The sequence below is a fragment of the Xiphophorus hellerii genome, chromosome 2 (genome assembly GCF_003331165.1).
Source record: "Xiphophorus hellerii strain 12219 chromosome 2, Xiphophorus_hellerii-4.1, whole genome shotgun sequence".
In the NCBI taxonomy this organism is placed as follows: Eukaryota; Metazoa; Chordata; class Actinopteri; order Cyprinodontiformes; family Poeciliidae; genus Xiphophorus; species Xiphophorus hellerii.
In genome coordinates, this window is record NC_045673.1 from 1180935 (window position 1) to 1201750 (window position 20816).

At 43.5% G+C, this 20816-nt stretch overlaps 1 protein-coding gene across 1 annotated transcript; it reads left to right on the top strand.

The window, feature by feature from the left end:
* Positions 1–4231: 4231 nt before the first annotated feature.
* Positions 4232–20624, top strand: wfdc1 (WAP four-disulfide core domain 1). The gene is made up of 6 exons (XM_032586477.1): positions 4232–4666; positions 13859–14054; positions 14128–14211; positions 14456–14596; positions 18697–18747; positions 18828–20624. Exons 1-6 carry the CDS (start codon positions 4577–4579, stop codon positions 18884–18886), a joined length of 621 nt encoding a protein of 206 aa, XP_032442368.1. The 5' UTR covers positions 4232–4576; the 3' UTR covers positions 18887–20624.
* The last annotated feature ends 192 nt before the right edge of the window (positions 20625–20816 follow it).

The following is a 20816-nucleotide window of genomic DNA, read 5'->3' on the forward strand; positions in this document are numbered from 1 at the left end:
GTTATTGTGTGAGAAATACTTATTATTAAAATCCTTTGTGTGCACAGAATGAAAGCACAGCAGTTCATCTTTTTAAATTGTGTAAGTGGTTTTTTGTGTCGGAGAGACTTTAGTTGAACTGATTGAAGGTGAACTGAACCGACTGCATCACATAAATATGATGAATTAACAATTGTTGTAACACTGATCATGGTTTGTTCTGGAGAGTATTTAAAGCTGGATCATGGGACTTTTTATTGAAAAAATATGTTTTTACATATTTGTTGAAGCTGTCACCATGTCGTGACCATATGGAATGAGACATTCATGACAGCAGAGCTGGAAGGGTTTCCCATTTCTCCTGACCTCCAGGGGTCAAGCTGAGGAATGTCACGGTTACCTGAGTCCAAAGGTAGCAGAGAGAGAGACAGGAGGCAGCACAGTAAGCTAACGCTGAGCTAGCTCGACCGCAGGCCCATTTAAGGAAATCACAGGAGTAGAATCTCAGTTTGGACTTTACCGCCATTGACTTGTGATTTCATTATTATTTAAGCTTTTCAACTTGAAAATGGTTGAATTTTTGTCCCATACAAAAAGTATGTTTTTCAACATATTTTTTTTGCCATTTCTTGAATCAAATAATGTTAATATTTACTGTGAAAACACTAGTAAATATAGTGTTAATATTTACACTACGGCCTGCGGTCTTTTAAGCATAAACCAAAACCATCCACAAAGTACGAAGGAAGACCTGCTGGGAACGAAAGCCGCTGAACTCTGCAACAAGTGTCTGGCAGAACAAACGAGCGGACCGCCTCCGCAGCCGAGCCCCGCTGCTCCAAACACAACCGGCCGCTGAAAGACTCGCTCTGAAAATGTTTGTGTTCTGGGGGTTCTGGGTGATTTTTCAGAGCTAAAATAAATAACTTGAGCCAGACTTGGTTAAAAGGTTAAAGAATGTGCAGACGTGGATCCTGTGTTAGTGAGAGACTGCCAGCTCAACGTCAACACTTTCTGAAAAATGGCTTTAATTCTAAAACAGCTGAAAAAGCTGCAGGGTTTTTATCTTAGGATAAAAAATGTGTAAGAGGTTAATGTTTGTTCTGCATTCATTTCATATTTCCTCTCTCAGTTTGCAAAAACAAGTCAAAACACGTCATCAGCTGTTCAAACTGCCTGAAAGTCATTATTACACCAACCAGCTTCAGAGTTTGCAAATTAAACCCAAAGCTGTGAATTTATAGGCTGTAAAAGCAGATCTTTATTGTTTTATTACAAACTCTGAGCATTGACTCAGCTGCTGGATTCAAATGGATTTGAGATGCTGATGGAGAGGAAATGTCTCTGTTCTCATTTTAAACTGCAGCTAAATTCAGAAACTTCCACAAACTTTATTTAAAATTGTTTGCATTAAGTTCTTTTTAGCTTGTTTAGTTTTGGTTTTGGTTTCTAGTGCAAATATTTTGTTAAACTTGAAAAAAGACAAAACTAACTTACAAGTAACTTTTCATCAAAATATAGGAGCTTGTTTTCAGTCAATTATTCCTTAATATTGATGAAAAAAATAACTGGTTTCACTGGAAGATTATTTCACAGGAAAATGTCTTGTTATAAGTGAAACAATCTGCCAGTGGAACTAGTTCTTTTTTCCATCGATATTAAGAATTTATTTATTTAAAACAAGTCTTGATGAAAAGTTTCTTGTAAGTTAGTTTTGTTTTATTTCAAGTTATTTGCTCTAGAAGCTAGACCAAAAATAGTTGGTAAGATTTTGTTTTTGCAGTGCGTTCATTCCAACCAATCACTGCTTTTCTCTGACCCTACTCTGACCTTTGACCCCTGCTGGATTTGAGAGGCTTACCTCCAGTCTGCTACCACAGAAGCTGTTAAATCCTTATTTGGTTTGCGTGTTAGCGTTCCAGAGTAGCGGCAGCATCATGTCAGACCGATTGTTTGGTTTCTGCTTCCACTCAGAGGAAGAAGCCATTTCTCCAAAAGAAACATAAAATCACTGCAACAGGTTACAGTTTACACCAACACTGCGTTCACACAGCAAGCACATGTGATTCATGTACTACTCTTAACTTGGAAAATATTTTGTTGTAAGTGAAATAATCTGCCAGTGTTACCAGTTTTCATCAATATTAAGGAATTATTGACCTAAAACAAGTTTTAATTTGCTGAAAAGTTACTTGGAAACTATTTTTGTCTTATTTCAAACATATTTGCACTAAACATATTTTAGTGTAAATATGCAGTTCCAGGTTTAACCATTAGGATATGAGGCTGTAATGTTTTCAACCTTCAAACTGTCTCATACAGATTGAAGCATTAGCTGCTGAACATTTTGACACATAAACCTCTCTTGTTATGTCCGATAAATAAATCCCAGCCTGCTTTGTGGTGCGGCGGCCATGTTTTCTGTGATCCACTGGTCTGGAACCCGCTGAGGCCTCCAGACGTTTTGTTCCTGGAGGAAAAGCTGCGATGCGTCTTCGTCTCCAGAGAGGAAAAAACTCAGCTTTCATGTTCAGTTTGTGAAAAGATTTTCCATCTGCAGCTTTAATCTCTGAGGTGTTCTTTATCTCTTCTGTTTGGCGCAGAAACCTGGCTGGCAGCTTCCACTAAACTCATGTCTGTTACTGTAAAACAGACTGAATGTGATTCTGCCGTCGGCTCATTTCCTGTTCATAAACTGCTGATCTCAGTTTGTCTGAAACCCAGCTGGGATCAGGAACATCAGGCGTGACTGGAATGTTAGCGGGCTGGGATGTTAGCATGTAGCCTACTGAGATGTTAGCATGTAGCCTACTGGGATATTAGCCTGCTGAGATGTTAGCAGGCTTGGATGTTAGCATGTAGCCTGCTGGGATATTAGCCTGCTGAGATGTTAGCAGGCTGGGATGTTAGCATGTAGCCTACTGGGATGTTAGCATGTAGCCTACTGGGATATTAGCCTGCTGAGATGTTAGCAGGCTGGGATGTTAGCATGTAGCCTACTGGAGTATTAGCCTGCTGAGATGTTAGCAGGCTGGGATGTTAGCATGTAGCCTGCAGAAATGTTAGCCTGCTGGGATGTTAGCATGTAGCCTGCTGGAGATGTTAGCATGCTGGGATGTTAGCATGTAGCCTGCTGGAGATGTTGGCATGCTGGGATGGATGGATGGATGGATGGATGGATGGATGGATGGATGGATGGATGGATGGGTTAGCAGAGTTAGCATTGAGCTTCATTTCATGTTTGACATGAATTTTCTCATGATAAAACAGTTAAAAGCTGTAAATCAACCAGCAGCAGAGCAACGTTTTCTGCTGCAGTCATGAACCTCAGTTACCCCACCCCACCTCTTTCTGCCCCCTCCCCCCAGCCCCACTCGGTTAGTGGGGGTGGAGCCGGGGCCTCCCAGCAACAGGAGCCCGGCTCCTGGAAAGCTAATAATGACCGAGATTTGTGCAGGCTTACATTCCTTCCCTCCTTTCAGAGCCATTTACTGAGAGCAGAGGGAGGCGGTGGGGGGACAAAACCGAGCTGGGGGGGTAAGAGAGGGTGGGGTGGGGGGTAAGAGAGGGTGGGGTGGGTTAGGGGGGCTTGTCCTAGTTTTTTAGAAGAAGCAACTTCAGAGATACTAGAGGAGGGAAACCCAGTGAGGCCCCTTCCTCTGAAACGCAGCACATGCCTCCGTTTAGCACGGGTCACTGCAACTAACCCCCCCATCCAAACACGTTACACAACTGCATGTGTTACCATGGCAACATGCATGTTTTCCTACATATAACTGCCTCTAAATTAGAGCTGTGGATATTTTATGACACAAATCTGGTACATCGGCACAGGTGGAGACAAAGTCTTTATTTTTAAAAAACTTTTCTTTGCTTTTCATTTTTAGAGAACAGCAGCAGATTTTCCACTTTTAACACTTTGCAGGACACTTTAACACTTTTCTGCAGGATTCACACATTCCTGTTTTTCTAGAAAATCTCTGAGATCTCAGAAACTTCATTGATAAAACTTTAGGACTTTTGAAACTCAGAAAATGTTGCCTCTGATTTACGCATTCCTTTTTCTCCAAATATCTCCAAGAAAATTTTGAAGTTTTATTGAGTCAATTTCTGAGATTAATTGAGATATTTCTTCTTTTTTTGGTGGAAATTTAATCCTCCATTTTTTTCTGTCTACATTGGCTCTAATGTGCCGTTTTGTTGGAGTTTGTAGTTTTGTCAGTGCTGCTTTTTGATGGTTAAAAGTTAAAAATGAAGACCCTATCTCCCTGGAGACAGGCGTCCAACACGCTGAACTCATGATGTGTCTCCAGAAGCAGCAGCGGTGGGGCGGGTCACAGTCGCTGCCCCTCCCCAGGTCGCTCCCCCCGCTGCGGCTCTCTGATGCAGACAGCTGCTGCTTCATTTCCTCCTCTCTCTGTCTGGACTTTCCCCGTCTCTGTCTCTCTGTCTCCGCTCTGTGATTCGTCGCTGCATTCAGGACAGGCTGCAGGCAGCGAGACCGGGATCCGCCACTTCGGCTGGAAATTTGGGACGAGGAGGAAGAGGAGATAAATGCGTGAAGAGGAAGAGGAGGAGGACGGTCTGAAGAGCAAGCATGCCGGGCGCGTTGGAGCTGCTGCTGCTGTCCCTGCTGGTCCTGTCCACAGGAAGTGATGTCAGGAAGAAGAGAGGACTCTCCCAGAAGGTAGGACAGTAACATCTTGATGAGCGTCACATGATCAGCAGGTGAAAGGTCACCGCACACTGCTGCCTCTGTTCGCTTCACACTTCACCGTTTCTCTGCAAAGGTGAAAGGTCAGGCTGACCAAAAAACGACAGAAAGGGTTTTGAGTTGCAGAGATCTGGTTCATCTCAGAGTGAAGACGGGAAATCAGAATCAGGACGAAAAATTCATAAAAGAATTACATTTATTATTTCTTATTTTATTGGAAATATTGCTATTTGTTTCTTACAAACCTTAGAAACCTGTTCATTACCTTTGCCACATATTTTCAGTTGTCTGGACTTTGACTAGGCCGTTGTAACACAGTAATAGAGTTTGATCTGAACCATATTTTGGCTGATTTTCTTGCTGGAAGCTGAACTTCCTCTCCAGTCTCAGCTCTTCTGCAGGTTTTCTGCAAAATTCATCTATCTTCCATGTCCCGCAGCATGATGCTGCCTGCAGCATGATACTGATGCTGCCTGCAGCATGATGCTGATGCTGCCTGCAGCATGATGCTGATGCTGCCTGCAGCATGATGCTGATGCTGCCTGCAGCATGATGCTGATGCTGCCTGCAGCATGATACTGATGCTGCCTGCAGCATGATGCTGATGCTGCACGCAGCATGATGCTGATGCTGATGCTGCACGCAGCATGATGCTGATGCTGCACGCAGCATGATGCTGATGCTGCACGCAGCATGATGCAGCAACATCTGCATCATGCTGCAGGCAGTACGATGCTGCTGCTGCACGCAGTGCGATGCTGCCCACAGCATCATGCTGCCACCATGTTTCACCATGGGAATGATGCTGTTAGTTTTCTGACACAAATAGAGATTTAGATGCACAAAAAAACTTTGTAACTTTTCATCAACATAAAGGAGGTTGATTTAACTAAATAATTCCTTAAAATTGATTAAAAAGTATAAGTTAGATTATTAATGTAGTTAAACAGAAATGCCTGAAGACATTTCAAAGTCAGTGGTCTTAGAGAATCTTTTTCCATGTTTTCTGTTTTTCCTCCTGATTTCTGCAGTTTTTGATCAACACCTCTCTCTTTAAACTCCATTTAGAATCAGATCTGTATTTTACTAACTAGGTGACTTCTGAGTTATTTTATTTCTGTTTTTCTAATAATAATTTACTAAAAATAAGAACAATGTGAGTTTCTATTTGAGTTTTGATGAGTTCAGTGTGTCAGGCTGGAAAAAGCTGCAAGTTTTTGAGTTTCCGTGTGAGTAGCTGAAGAGCAGTGTGTGGGTGTGTGTGTGTGTGTGGGTGGGTGTGCGTGTGTTGGTGTGTGTGTGTGTGTGTGTGTGTGTGTGTGCGTGTGTGGATGTGTGTGTGGGTGTGCGCATGTGTGTGTGCCCTGCTTGTTAGCTCGGCTCAGTCTGGCTGATTGATCATCTCTAATAAGCGCTCACTGTAGCGTGCCGCCTTCTCTCTCTGTCTTTCTTCTCCTCTTTTCAACTTTTTATTCCTCAATGTTCTCACTTTCTGACTGGTTTCTGCCCTCGCTGGCCTAGAAAACTGAAAATTTGCCCCTTTGCTCTCTTTTCTGCCCCCACCCTTGGTTTTCTGCTCTCAGCTCTCCGTCTGTCCTGCTGCTTTTAGTATGGACCGGTCCTCATTAAATCTTTAGTGCAGCTGGCGTTTTCTTTATGTTATAATCTATAAATGAGGAAAGTGTCAGTAACTCTAACTCTGAAAAGAAAGAGACAGAAAACTGTAGCAGAAAATTTATTAGGTAACAAAATAAAAGCATTTGTTGCATTTATTTTATTGAGATTATCAGGCAGAAAAGCAGAAATGTGAGTTTTATGAATCAGTATTTCTGTTATGTTTTTGTCTCTAGTTTGACCCAGTCAGAAGCAGAACGGTGAAGTGAAGATGATTTCAGTCATGAAAAATAAAATAGTAGCGTGAGAGTAACAAACTAAAATCTGGAGCTCTGAGAATCCAGAGACTAAAAGTTGCTCCCGGTTTCATTTCTGGAAAAATCTTATATTTTTCTCCAAATGTTCAGGTTGTTCACAAAGCATCTCAGAGCTGCTAATGAGACAAAATGTTGAGCAGATGACCTTTAGATGACCCTTAGAGAGTCTGAGGCAGGAAAATGGCGGACAGGCCGACAGGAAGGAGAAACATTCTCCATAACATGAAGCCCTGCCAGCAGCAGGTTCTGCTCCGACTGCCTGCTTTTCCTTTATTTCATGTTGGTTGTTTTTCCAGATAAGAAAAGTTTATGCAGGCAGCCAATCACAGCTGAGCGTCTGCATTAATATCAAACAGATGACAGTAACATGACCAGCAATCTGTCCTGGTTTTATATAAAAATCTGACCAAAGTGGAGATTTGAGAAAACTCCGTGTTTATGTTTGCATGTATTTAGCGGAAAACTAAGATTTATGGTCAAAGACGAATAACAGGCCAATAAATCCACCAACTTGCTTTGACTTGATTCTAATCATCATCGTCTTGAGTTTTATTAACTTTATTTTCTAATACAGTATTTAACTTAATTACCTCTCCCCACAAATGAACCTGTGGCGCCATGATGGCAGACATCATCCATCACGATGTCTGCAATAGGATACACAACACAATCCTGTTGTGTATCACAACACCGCCCCCTATGGGCTTGGCATGATTAAAACGACCTGCGGGTTCATCTGGATGAAAGCTTTCCTGAAACCAGTCAGGAGTGTGTGATATTTTTTAAACTCTGTGGGCAGGTGAAGAAAATGACCAGGTAGCAGGTGAATTAATCAGAGGCAAAAATCCCAAAAACCCTGAAACTAAGGGAAAATAGAATAGAATATAGAATAAAATAGAAGTACTTTATTCATCCCAGCAGGGAAATTACTTCGCAGTTACAGCATAGAGACAAGACACAATAACAACTACCACTGAGTAGTAGTTGTAGATAAAATAAAAAATAAAAATAAAATATAAAATGCTGTTAATATAAGAAACAACTTAAGAGCAGTCACTGATCCAAGAGAAATAAATCCAAATGTACGAAGAATAAAACACAAAATAAGACACTAAACACAAAAGAATGAGCTAATAAAACTAAAACAGTAATGGCTACAAATAACTGAATATGTTGAGACTGTTTCTAACATTAATAAATGTAAAAATATTTAAAAAAGAAGACAAAAGAAAAGCACCACTACCACACATTTCAGGATTATTTAAAGACGCTACAGAGACATTAGTCTCAAGAACGGAGAGCGTGCAAATTAAAGCCCAGTCCAGAAAACTGAAGATAAAGTTTAGTTGTTTTTTTAATTTAACATCAGACCAACCTGCGGCCTGATGTTAAACCTCCTGCAGGCGTAGCGCCACCTGGCTGAGGGACCTGCTGCCAGCATCGTGGGTTTTCCTGAGCATTCTGACTCCACCTGGTATGAAGACAGAGGGCCTGCAGACAGAAACAGAAACAGTTGTGCCTCCCTGTCTTTGTCTGACCAGCTGTGAATCTTTAGCCTTGGGCTAAAAACACGGAGCAGAGAGAACTGCTGGCACCAACAAAGCATCCTGACTCTAACAAATAAATCCTGAATGAGACTTTCCAGGAATCCAGCCTCACTCTGATCTGACTGATAAAACCTGCAGATGAATGGAAACAGACAGATGCTTCAAAGCATGTTTAAAAGTTCCTGATATTTCTAAATATTTTCTCAATCAGGCTTCACAGATTTTTATATTCAAGGAAACCATCTGGCCTGCAGCTTGACAGAGAACTGAGTTATGATGGATGCAGAAGTTGCAGACGTTCCATATGAACTCTCTAAACTTTCTGATTGTTGTCCATGAAATGGCACATGATTGGTTACAGTCCAGTAATAAACTGGAAACATTTAAAAGACTGCAGTTTGTCTGTTTGGAAGTAAAAACGTACAAGAGATGACTGTAGACTGTTGAACTGTTCTCTGCTTTTAGCAAATTAATCAGACTGATAATCTGGATTTTCTCCTTCTGGAAATTTGAAACAAAAGAAAACAGGATTCAGTTCTGTAGTTTTGGTCGTGGCTGCAGTGGGCGGAGCCAACTAAAACATGAACTGCACTAAACTGAAAGCACTAATGATAAATATTAGTATAATAAACAACAGTGGTTCACTGACATTTAGCAGAAGCTAACAGCTCTGTGCCACTAATTCTCTAAAATAATAAAATAACAAAAGCTAAATAATAAAAACATAAAAGTTCTGGATCACTAAGGTCACATTTCTCCATTTGAAACAAAACAGCCTTATTTGTTCATTTTCAAACTTTTTTGATGAAAATAGTTTTTCATATCCGTCCAGAATATTCTTATATAACAAACCCTGGACTGTCTGCCTGTCCACATTTTTAACAACTGTTTTATTTAAACTGTGTGTTTTTTTGATCTATCAGTATTTTGACCCGTTTATCGTAACTCCTTTCTGTTCGGTTTTACTGCTGACCTTTAGCTCTCTGGAAATCTGGTTTCTCTGTAACTGGATGCAAAGGAGCAGAAATTTAAAGCTGCACTTTTCCTTCTTTAGTGCGAGAGCTAAATGGCTTCAGGTGGAAAATCTTTATCTTCTGGTTTAATTTGATTGATTCCTTACTAAACCTTTTTGTTCTTCGTTGTTTTTATCCGTTGCTTTTTCAGTTTGATTTATTGTAGGGTGTATTGTGAGATGAATGAATGAATGAATGAATGAATGAATGAATGAATGAATGAATGAATGAATGAAGGATTCCTGCTCTTCCACAAAGGAAGCAGAGACTCTTATCTGTCTGAGATCTCGGGTTGGAATCACAAACGATCTGGAGCCAGTCGGGCTCGGAGGAAAGAGAAAATGACCTGCGGAGATCAAATGTTACAGCAAACATTATGCTGCTGCTTTTAAGAGAGGATAAAAGAAGCTGCAGACGATGAGGGACATGAAAACTGAACAGTCCTGCTGGCGGGGGACGATGAGAGGGCAAGCCGGCAGAACGGAGGGAAAGTAAACACTGAAACATCAGAGAGACGGGAGCCGGATTGTGTGATAAAGCTCCGGATTAAAGCATGGTGGCCCATCTGGCATCCGGCGGCAGGAAAGCACAGGGAGAACCAGAACAGGAATCTTCACACAGACGTTTAGGTTGGAGGACGGATAGCAAACATGTTTAAAGAATGATGATGTTTCCACAAATCAGATGTTGGATGTGCTGCATGTTGGCAAATAAACACAAACTCCCAATAACAGGAAGGAAACCCTTGAGCTTCAGGAAGAAACGGAGAACTGATCGGATATGAGACAAGCAGAGAGGTCAGAGGTCGTTAAGTTATTAAGCAGTTAGAGCAGATTTTACAGAACTCGCTCATTCATCAAACTGCGGTGGTTTCCCAGGGCTTGAAACTGTCAGTGGAGGCTAATTATCAGATACTAACAGATGGTTAGAAGTTATTTTAATGTTTTAATTGTTAGTCAAGGAAAACAAACCAAATGTAGCTTATTGATGCTACAGCAGGCAAATAAAATATTAAATAAATCTGATTAAACGTCTAATAGTTAAAAACTGTTTATTTGGTCTTTAGTGTAGAAGAAGCAGAACGCCTTCCTGCGATCCAGATCTTACTGAGACTCCTTCTGGGTTCTGGACCGCCGTTTCTTCACTTCCTGTCTGATGAAACATTTATTTCAACCAGAGACGTTCCTGTTAGCTTCTCTTGAAATCTGAGGCCACTCAGTGTCAGCCGCTGATGGAGACCTGGCTCAGGAAATTTTTCATTTTAAAAGTGTCACAGTGTGATACAGGAATAATTCAATAAATATGGAATTAATTATAAGGTTAGCCGGTGGGCGGGGCTAACGTAGATCCTAGCTAACACCAGCTAACGTTCTCTGGTAAATTTATTAGAGATATTTCAGACCAAAATAAAGATTTAGAGACTGGAGTTGCTCACCCAGTTTGTGATAAATAAATTAGAACAATTTAAAGAAAAAGAAGCAACCGCAGGTCATAAGTTATTTATTTATTGTAATCTGGCATGTTTTTCCCTCCATATTTAGAAGGTTGTTAAATTAATAAAACCAAACAATGTGATCACAATAATATATCTAATAAAATCCAGATATTTAATAAAGATACTTATAATTCTGTATTTATTCCCAGCTAAAAAAAGTTACGTTTTAAAAATATTTCAAAAGTTATTTATTTATTGTAATTTGGCCCATTTCTCTCTCCATAGATAGAAGATTATTAAATTATTAAAAAGACAAACCAATGTGATATCATTTTATCAATTTGTTACATTCTGGATTCATGTTAATGTGCATTTAAAGACAAAACTACATTTTTTTTAAAAAGTCTAAATAAACAGGACTCTGTCTGTCGACCCCGCGGCAGAAGGTCATGACCCCCAGCAGAAGGTCATGACCCCCATGTTGAAGACCTCTGAGGAGTTTTCCTTCAGAACCGAACGCTTCCTGGTTCAGAAACTTCAGAACTTCGTTCCCAAACGATTTCAGCTGTTGTTCGACTTCGTTCAGCATTTCTCGCCTCATGAGTTTGTTGCATAACAGTATGTTTAGTTTCTTACAGCTTGCAGTGGTTCGGGGTTCTGGGATAAACTTTTACCAGCTGTGACTCGGCCACACATGGCTGTGCAGGGGAACCTGGCCCTCCTGAAAGGCGCCGGCCCGCTGAGCTCTCAGCTGCCAGGCTGAACCGGAGCTGAACCCACGTTAGAGTCCGTGATGCCGCCGTCGGCGCCAAACCTTTTCATTTCTCTTTACGGTTTCTCTGGGATGGCAGTTAGTTATCCTGCCTAATAAACGACACACTTTAACGATGGTCTGCAGCCCACAGACTAATTACATAATTACATAAAAAACTAGGATTTCTCTGAGTGAGTTTTTAGGGACTCTTAGTGTCAAAACAAAGGAGGAAAATGATTTTTAATGATTGTTCACATATTTTTAAACAATTTTCCCACCTTACTGCCAAAACCTTCAATTTATTTTTCTGGTATTTTATACCTGAAAAGTGTGGTGTGCATTTGTATTCATCCCCTTTTTTATTGTTTCTCTATCAGCTAAAGTTTCCACCTGTTTCCGATTTTTTAAAACAGCTTCAGCTCAGTTTAGGTGAATGGACAACATCTGTGAACATCAGTTTTAAGCTCTGCTACAGATTCTCAAAAAGATCTAGGTCTGGACTTTGACTAGACCGTTCTTAAATATGAATATGCTTTGGTCTAAACTAGCAGGTTTTAGCTTCTCATAAACTGACCAGTTTTCTTGTTCCTGCTGTAGAAAAATCAATCACACAGCATCATAGAAGCGTGAAACGTATAATAACAGATTGATTATCTGTTATGCATTAATTTCCTCACCATAATCAGTGGAGGCTGACCTGATAGAAACACATTTCTTCTGTTTTAAAGCAGCCACAGTTTCTGAGGTGAATATTTTCAGCAGTAAGAGGCTTGACTCCCTCTAATCCAACGCCTCGTGCTTGGTGCTGCAGTACAAGTCGTCGTCTATTGTTCTGGATTTAACACACATGAATTTTTTAAACCCTGACTTCACTTTTTCTCATGTATTTTTTCAGAAAGTGTCTTTAAATTCATGGAAAAATCTGCAGCATTGTCAAATTTCCATTTTTTCCCCGTTCCACCTTTTCTCCTGTTGCTAAAACAAAAAGAGTAAAAGTTGAAAGTGTTCCTGGTTCCTCACTGGTCTGGTTTAAACTTTATTTCACATTTACAGCCACAAACCTGCAAATGTGCTAAAGTGAGTCTTTGCTTTGGTCCAGGTGTGTAAACAAGTTTACTTTATTTCTCCGCTGCCTTTTGCTGCCCTCTTGTGGTCCAAAGATAAATTGACCAGAAGTCTGAACTGTGGAGCTTTTTATATTTAAATAAAAAATAAAGGAGTTTTGTTTTGTATTCGTCCTCTGTACTCAAAAGTTTTATGTTTTATCTTTATTTTGAAACTTAAAAATAGAAATAAATTGTTGGTTTTAGAATTTTTTTTTTTTTTGTTAACTGTTTTGTGGCTCTGAATTTGTTTCAGTAAATGGACCGAGAGTCCAAATGGTTGTTTGGGTTGTAAATGTTGCAGATCAGGGACAGTCCGATCCTGTTTGGGTGAACAACCGCACTGCCCCTCCTCCACCTGCTCCCTGCCCCACCACCAGGGGGCGCTGACATGCTTCATCCGCCATACCACATCCTCTAAATTAATTTTAATATTTACTTTGAAACAAGTGAAAGAAACTAGAATAAAAGTATAAACACCCACAGACACAAACATATTATATTATGAAGCTAAACCGGTATTTTTATGTTTAATTAACTTTTTTGAGGTTTCCTTCATGTTTTTTTCCCTGATCACAAACAAACCTGCAGCGCTGCCTTGATTTTTTTGTGCATGTTTGAGAAATCCTTTAATCTCCATGGCAATCATTCAGCTGTGTAAAAAGTCCTGGGTGGACCTAGGAAACCACGCAGCTCCTCCCCCACTCAGCTCCTTCAGACTAGCCAGCAGCAATTAGCAAACAGCTGCTGAGCTCATTATAGGAGCTGCTGCTCAGAGCAACGCTGGTAAAAACGTTAAAGGGTTAAAGAGGAGCCATGTTAGGATGACTTCCTGGAGGCGGAGCTTTCAGAAAGAGCAGGAGTTTCTTAAAGAGACAGAGGCCCAATTTCAAGGCCGTAAATCATGAAGTCAAATTTCTCTTGTCATATTTGATATATATTGCATGTTTTAACTGAAGGTAAAATAGTTACTTAATTATGCTGTAAAATGGTGCATAAAACTGCCTCTTTAAAAATATGCACTGCAAATACAAAAACTATAAAATCTAAAAATAACACAAATTTATTTCTAAATTTAACCAATAGTCAAATATTTATGAAAAGTGTGGTGCTGATGTTTTTAAGTACTGGTACTGAGTTTTCAAATAAATTTGTATTTCAGTACATTTATGTTTTAAAAAATAATGGTTTGAGTCAGTTCAGCAGTTTTTCTGTATCAGATTGGTAGCGATTACTAAACTCAGATATCGGTATCAGAAGTGAAAATCGGTGCCGCCCATCAGAAACCGCTACTTCCTCTGACCTAGGGAGGTCAAACCCCGGGGTCAGGGGTCATCATCAAAGACACACACAGCTTCTCAGTCTGTCTGTCTGTCTTTCAGGACTACGAGTACCCGAACCACCCGCAGTCCGCGCAGCACCAGAAGAACGACCGGTGCCCGCCGCCGCCCCAGATGCTGCCGGAGCGGGCCTGCGACGTTCCCGGCTGCCGCTCCGACTCCGAATGCGAGCGCCACAAACGCTGCTGCTACAACGGCTGCATCTACGCCTGCCTGGACTCCGTCCAGCCCCCACCGGGTCAGCATCCTGCAGCTTTCAGCCGGTTCTGATTCACAGTGGCGGGTGATAATCAGCTGTTTGTTTTGAGCAGTTCTGGACTGGCTGGTTCAGCCCAAACCTCGATGGCTGGGAGGAAACGGCTGGCTGCTGGACGGACCGGAGGAGGTTCTGCAAGGTGGGTCCAAACAGGAACCCCGCTAACCGCAGTGAAAGCTGGAAAACTGCGCGATAAAATGAAATGTTCTCCTTTTGTCAACCTAAACTAACACTCCGTCATGTATTTCAGCTAATAATTTAACTAACAATGTCTTTGCTTTGAGTGAATATATCTGTGGGTCTCATTCACCAGATCTGATTCATTTTTTAAATCACTGTGTGTATTCTCAAGTAAAAGCTTGTTGTGTGCGTCTGTCCGCCAGCGGAAGCCTGCAGCACCACGGAGGACGGAGACGAGCCTCTTCACTGCCCCACAGGCTACGAGTGCCACATCATCAACCCCGGGAACCCCGCCGCTGGCGTCCCAAACCGGGGCCAGTGCATCAAGCAGCGCACCAACTCCGGTACGACTTTACTGCCCCCTGCTGGCTGGACGGTCGAACTGGACCGTCCAGCCAGCAGGGGGCAGTAACAGATAACGATATATCGACAAAATAAGCAACATGTTCAACTCAAAAACCAGTTTCAGGAAGCCCTGTTCATTCATGGAGCCTCTTTTTGAAATGTGGACTGTGGATGCTGACATTAGCATTAAATGCTACATATTTAGCATTGAGATGCTATTTTAGGCTTGAAGTTTCACTGATAGGCTAACTGCTTTTAGCACAACTTGAACACAACGACAGTCTTTTCCAGTCAGATCATTTAGGAGCAGAAATCAAACCGCGGTGCTTCGAGAGAAGCTGCTTCGTTGTCCATCGCTGTTGTTTGCTTGTGTGTCATCAGATTTACGGGTGTACCAGAAACGAGTGAATACAAAGGTTCCGGCCAGAATGTATGAATAAAATAAAATAAAATGTGTTAAAGTTCTTAATGTGTTAAAATCTATGTAATTAATTAATCAAAATTAATGCGCTAAATCCTGGCCCTACTTACCAGCTGTTTCTTCTTCACTGATAATAAACATCATAATTTAAAATGAACATTTCAAAGTAAAAGCCCAAAGCCCAAAGACCCCAATGATGAAGGAAAACTTTGGACTTGGTGTTCCCTCGCCCGGACGCGGGTCACCGGGGCCCCACTCTGGAGCCAGGCCTGGAGGGGGGGCACGATGGCGAGCGTCTGGTGGCCGGGCTTTTACCCATGGAGCCCGGCCGGGCTCAGCCCGAAGAGGAAACATGGGCCCCCCCTCCCATGGGCCCACCACCCGTGGGAGGGGCCAAAGGGGTCGGGTGCAGTGTGGGATGGGTGGCAGCAGAGGGAGGGGACCCTGGCGGTCCGATCCTCGGTTGCAGAAACTGGCTCTTGGGACGTGGAATGTCACCTCTCTGGTGGGGAAGGAGCCGGAGCTAGTGCGTGAGGTCGAGAGGTTCCGGCTAGAAATAGTCGGTCTCACCTCGACGCACGGCTCTGGTTCTGGAACCAGTCTCCTTGAGAGGGGCTGGACATACTTCCACTCTGGAGTTGCCCAAGGTGAGAGGCGTCGGGCAGGAGTGGGCATACTTGTTGCTCCCCATCTCGGCGCCTGTACGTTGGGGTTTACCCCGGTGAACGAGAGGGTAGCATCCCTCCGCCTACGGGTGGGGGGACGGGTTCTGACTGTCGTTTGTGCTTACGGGCCGAACGACAGTTCAGATTACCCACCCTTTTTGGAGTCCTTAGAGGGGGTACTGGAGAGTGCTCCTCCTGGGGACTCCCTTGTTCTGCTGGGGGACTTCAACGCTCACGTGGGCAATGACAGTGAGACCTGGAGGGGCGTGGTTGGGAGGAACGGCCCGCCCGACCTGAACTCGAGCGGTGTTCTGTTGCTGGACTTCTGTGCTCGCCATGGATTGTCCATAACGAACACCATGTTCAAGCATAAGGGTGTCCATATGTGCACTTGGCACCAGGACACCCTAGGCCGCAGTTCGATGATCGACTTTGTCATCGTTTCATCGGATCTGCGGCCGTATGTCTTGGACACTCGGGTGAAGAGAGGTGCGGAGCTGTCCACTGACCACTACCTGGTGGTGAGTTGGCTCCGGTGGTGGGGGCGAAAGCCGGTCAGACCTGGCAGGCCCAAACGTGTTGTGAGGGTCTGCTGGGAACGTCTGGCGGAATCCCCTGTGAGACGGAGCTTTAACTCCCATCTCCGGCAAAACTTCGAACACGTCCCGGGGGAGGTGGGGGACATGGAGTCTGAGTGGACCGTGTTCCGTGCCTCCATTGTCGAGGCGGCCGATCGGAGCTGTGGCCGCAAGGTTGTCGGTGCCTGTCGCGGCGGCAACCCTCGAACCCGCTGGTGGACACCTTCGGTGAGGGATGCCGTCAGGCTGAAGAAGGAGTCCTATCGGGCCTTTTTGGCCTGTGGGACTCCGGAAGCAGCTGATGGGTACCGGCGGGCGAAGCGGCATGCGGCTCGGGCGGTTGCTGAGGCAAAAACCCGGGCGTGGGAGGAGTTTGGAGAGGCCATGGAGAAAGACTTCCGTACGGCTTCGAGGCGATTCTGGTCCACCATCCGGCGTCTCAGGGGGGGGAAGCGGTGCAGCACCAACACTGTTTATAGTGGGGATGGTGTGCTGCTGACCTCTACTCGGGACGTTGTGGGCCGGTGGGCAGAGTACTTCGAAGACCTCCTCAATCCCACCAACATGCCTTCCACTGAGGAAGCGGAGCCTGGGGACTCTGGGTTAGGCTCTCCAATCTCTGGGGACGAGGTCGCCGAGGTGGTTAAAAAGCTCCTCGGTGGCAGGGCCCCGGGGGTGGATGAGATCCGCCCGGAGTTTCTTAAGGCTCTGGATGTTGTAGGGTTGTGTTGGTTGACGCGACTCTGCAATGTCGCATGGACATCGGGGGCAGTTCCCCTGGATTGGCAGACTGGGGTGGTGGTCCCCCTGTTCAAAAAGGGGGACCGGAGGGTGTGCTCCAATTATAGAGGGGTCACACTCTTAAGCCTCCCTGGCAAGGTCTATTCAGGGGTCCTGGAGAGGAGGGTCCGTCGGATAGTCGAACCTCGGATTCAGGAAGAGCAGTGTGGTTTTCGTCCTGGTCGTGGAACGCTGGACCAGCTCTACACCCTCGGCAGGGTCCTGGAGGGTGCATGGGAGTTCGCCCAACCAGTCTACATGTGTTTTGTGGACCTGGAGAAGGCGTTCGACCGTGTCCCTCGGGGAGCCCTGTGGGGGGTTCTCCGGGAGTATGGGGTACCGGGCCCTTTGATACGGGCTGTCAGGTCCCTGTATGACCGGTGTCAGAGTCTGGTCCGCATTGCCGGCAGTAAGTCGGGCTCGTTTCCGGTGAGAGTTGGACTCCGCCAGGGCTGCCCTTTGTCACCGATTCTGTTCATCACTTTCATGGACAGAATTTCTAGGCGCAGCCAAGGTGTTGAGGGGATCCGATTTGGTGGCCTTAGGATCTCATCTCTGCTTTTTGCAGACGATGTGGTCCTTTTGGCTTCATCAGATCGTGATCTGCAGCTCTCGCTGGAGCGGTTCGCAGCCGAGTGTGACGCGGCCGGGATGAGGATCAGTGCCTCCAAATCCGAGGCCATGGTCTTGAGCCGGAAAAGGGTAGAGTGCCTTCTCCGGGTCAGGGGGGGTGTCCTGCCCCAAGTGGAGGAGTTTAAGTATCTCGAGATCTTGTTCACGAATGGGGGAAGAAGGGAGCGGGAGATCGACAGGCGGATTGGCGCAGCGTCTGCTGTCAAGCGGGCGCTGTACCGGTCCGTCGTGGTGAAGAGAGAGCTGAGCCAAAAAGCGAAGCTCTCGATTTACCGGTCGATCTACGTTCCCACCCTCATCTATGGTCATGAGCTTTGGGTCATGACCGAAAGAACGAGATCGCGGATACAAGCGGCCGAAATGGGTTTTCTCCGTAGGGTGGCTGGGCTCTCCCTTAGAGATAGGGTGAGAAGCTCAGTCATCCGGGAGGGACTCAGAGTAGAGCCGCTGCTCCTTCACATCGAGAGGAGCCAGTTGAGGTGGCTCGGGCATCTGGTCAGGATGCCTCCTAGACGCCTCCCTGGTGAGGTGTTCCGGGCACGTCCCACCGGGAGGAGGCCCCGGGGAAGACCCAGGACACGCTGGAGGGACTATGTCTCTCGGCTGGCCTGGGAACGCCTCGGGATTCCCCCGGAGGAGCTAGAAGAAGTGGCTGGGGAGAGGGAAGTCTGGGCCTCCCTTCTGAAGCTGCTACCCCCGCGACCCGACCTCGGATAAGCGGAAGAAGATGGATGGATGGATGGATGGAAGTAAAAGCATACAAATAAAATCAGATAAAAAGCACATTATGCTTGGTGTTGTGGAGCAGAAAGTTGTTGTTTCTTCTTTTAAATGCATCCAAACTGGAACAACATGGAAAACAAACAACAAGATGAGCTGATGATTGGTTTCCAAAACTGCTGGGAGAAATTTAAAATTCTTGTTTTGAAGGAAAGAACACAAATATTTCTAATTCTAGTCCAGTACAGGTCATGAATAGAAGACATTTAATACGAGGTTTTGTTTTTGCTGTTTGCCTGCAGATGGACGAGGTTTGAGGCACAAATACTTTAAGGACTACAAGGACTACTTGGGTGAGACGACTTAGAGAATTGGAACAAATTCAAGCCGAGAAATGAAGCCGACCTGCAGCTGAATGTTGTTTTTCTGACAGGATCCAGTTCCAACAACGCAGTGGGCTACGACAAGCATAATCACAAGCATCTCGGATGAAGACACGTTGGATTTTATCTTCTTACAGTCAGCATGAAAAAGCTTAGGACCAGGAAATAAAATTACAGTTATTAGTTTGTTTATTGTAGCCGTGTTCCAGAGCTTCAAAATGCAAAAACACAAAACAGAGAGAACAAAATACTAAGACCTGTTCATCAGCTGATCAGAGGTTTAGTTTTAAAAATCTCCACATAAATCAGTTGTAATATCTTCTGCTGAAGCGATTAATCAGATTTATTGCAATGAATTTATTATTGAAATAAACGTTAATTGATAATAAACTGGAATAAATAGACTCTAAAAAAAGCTGCTTCCTGAGAGAACAACACAGTCAGAGCAGAACTGTACAAAAATATGAACATTTTGCATTAAAGATTAAAAATACTTGCTTTGTCTATAAATCTGTTTTACCCAGAATTCCTCGAGTGGCAGTTTTAGCTTCACCTGGTTCAGATTCGATACAAATATTAGAAGGATGTTTTAGTGATGCATCCTTTGCTACATATGATCAAACGTTTACTGAAGGAATGCTGTTATTGACTTTTAGGTAATAAAATATAGATTTTCTTATTTAAAAAAATAATTTAATTCCTTGCTTATTTTCAGCTCTTAAAGTATTTCTAATATTGTTTAAAATAAGCTTAAGAGGTGAAATGAGAAATCTGCTGATTGCGACTCGATTAATCAAGTGAAACAATTCCAAGAATAAAAAACCTGTGAGCAGCTGATGAACATCCTGTTTAGATTCTGCTTTTTGCAGCTCTTGTTTCAGCTCTGAGATTAAAACCTGTTTATTCCAACCATCACCTCCTCCTGCTGTTAAAACAGGATGTTTGTCGTCAGATGGACTTTAATACGACCTCAGATGCTGACCCGGTCCAGTTTGATCTCCTCCAACCTGAACCGAGACAGATCTGAGGTTTTTTACTCCGCCTGCCTCCTCATCAAGCCGTCTCCTGGCGTCCTGCTATCCAACCAAAGAAATGCTGAAGGTGTTCAGGAAAACAAAGGAGAGGCCTGATGTAGACCAAAGCTGTTCATAAAAATCTTTTTTTGTGTTTTCTCATTTTTCCCCCCCAAAAATCCAAACAAACTGGTCATCAGAGAAAACCAGGACCATGTGGCGCTCGTCCTCGTTCTGCTCAGTTTGTAAATCTGCGAAGCGTTAAACTGACAGCGAGCGAATAAATCCAGCTGCACGGCTGACATTTCTGCTTTAAACCCCAAAATGATCTCAGAGTCAAAATGATTAGCAGAATAAATCCCAGACGAGTTGGAACAGAGCAGCTGGGGGTTTATATCAGTTATTAAAGATTTTTGGGTGTAGTAAATAATAAAATATGAATTAGAAACATGCATGAATAAAAGTTGGCATATATCTATAGTTTTGTTTTAAAAGAAAGTAGGTTGAATTAGTTGCTAGATCAAAACAAGCTGAAGTAATATTTTAACAAACATCTGATCAGTTGTTTACGTTCTAACAAGGATATTAAAGCTGATATTATTTAGTAAGGTAATAAAACGTCTGACAGTGTTGCTCCGAAATGATGACAGAGCGGAGGGGATTTCCAGTAATAAATCTGAACATTTATTTGCTTTTATTTGCAAACTGAAGCAGCTTTATGCTCTGTTCACATGGTGCTCTGGTTTTTACAGAAGAATAAGCTGAAAACTAATCGAATGTTTCTCTCTGACTGGTGCTGCGTTTTACTTTAATAAACCTTATGACTCAAACTTGTTCCTTTTGTCATCCTCAAGATAAAATTAAATCTGTTTTTTCACCTGTTGATTACGTCATTTCTCCTAACAGGGGATCTAAATGTAAATCATATCATCAATCAGTTGTGATGGGCAGGAAGTTCACAGCAGGAATGTCATTTAAAATGAGTAAAACCTGCAAATACCAGCATCTTTGTAAACTTTTTCAGAT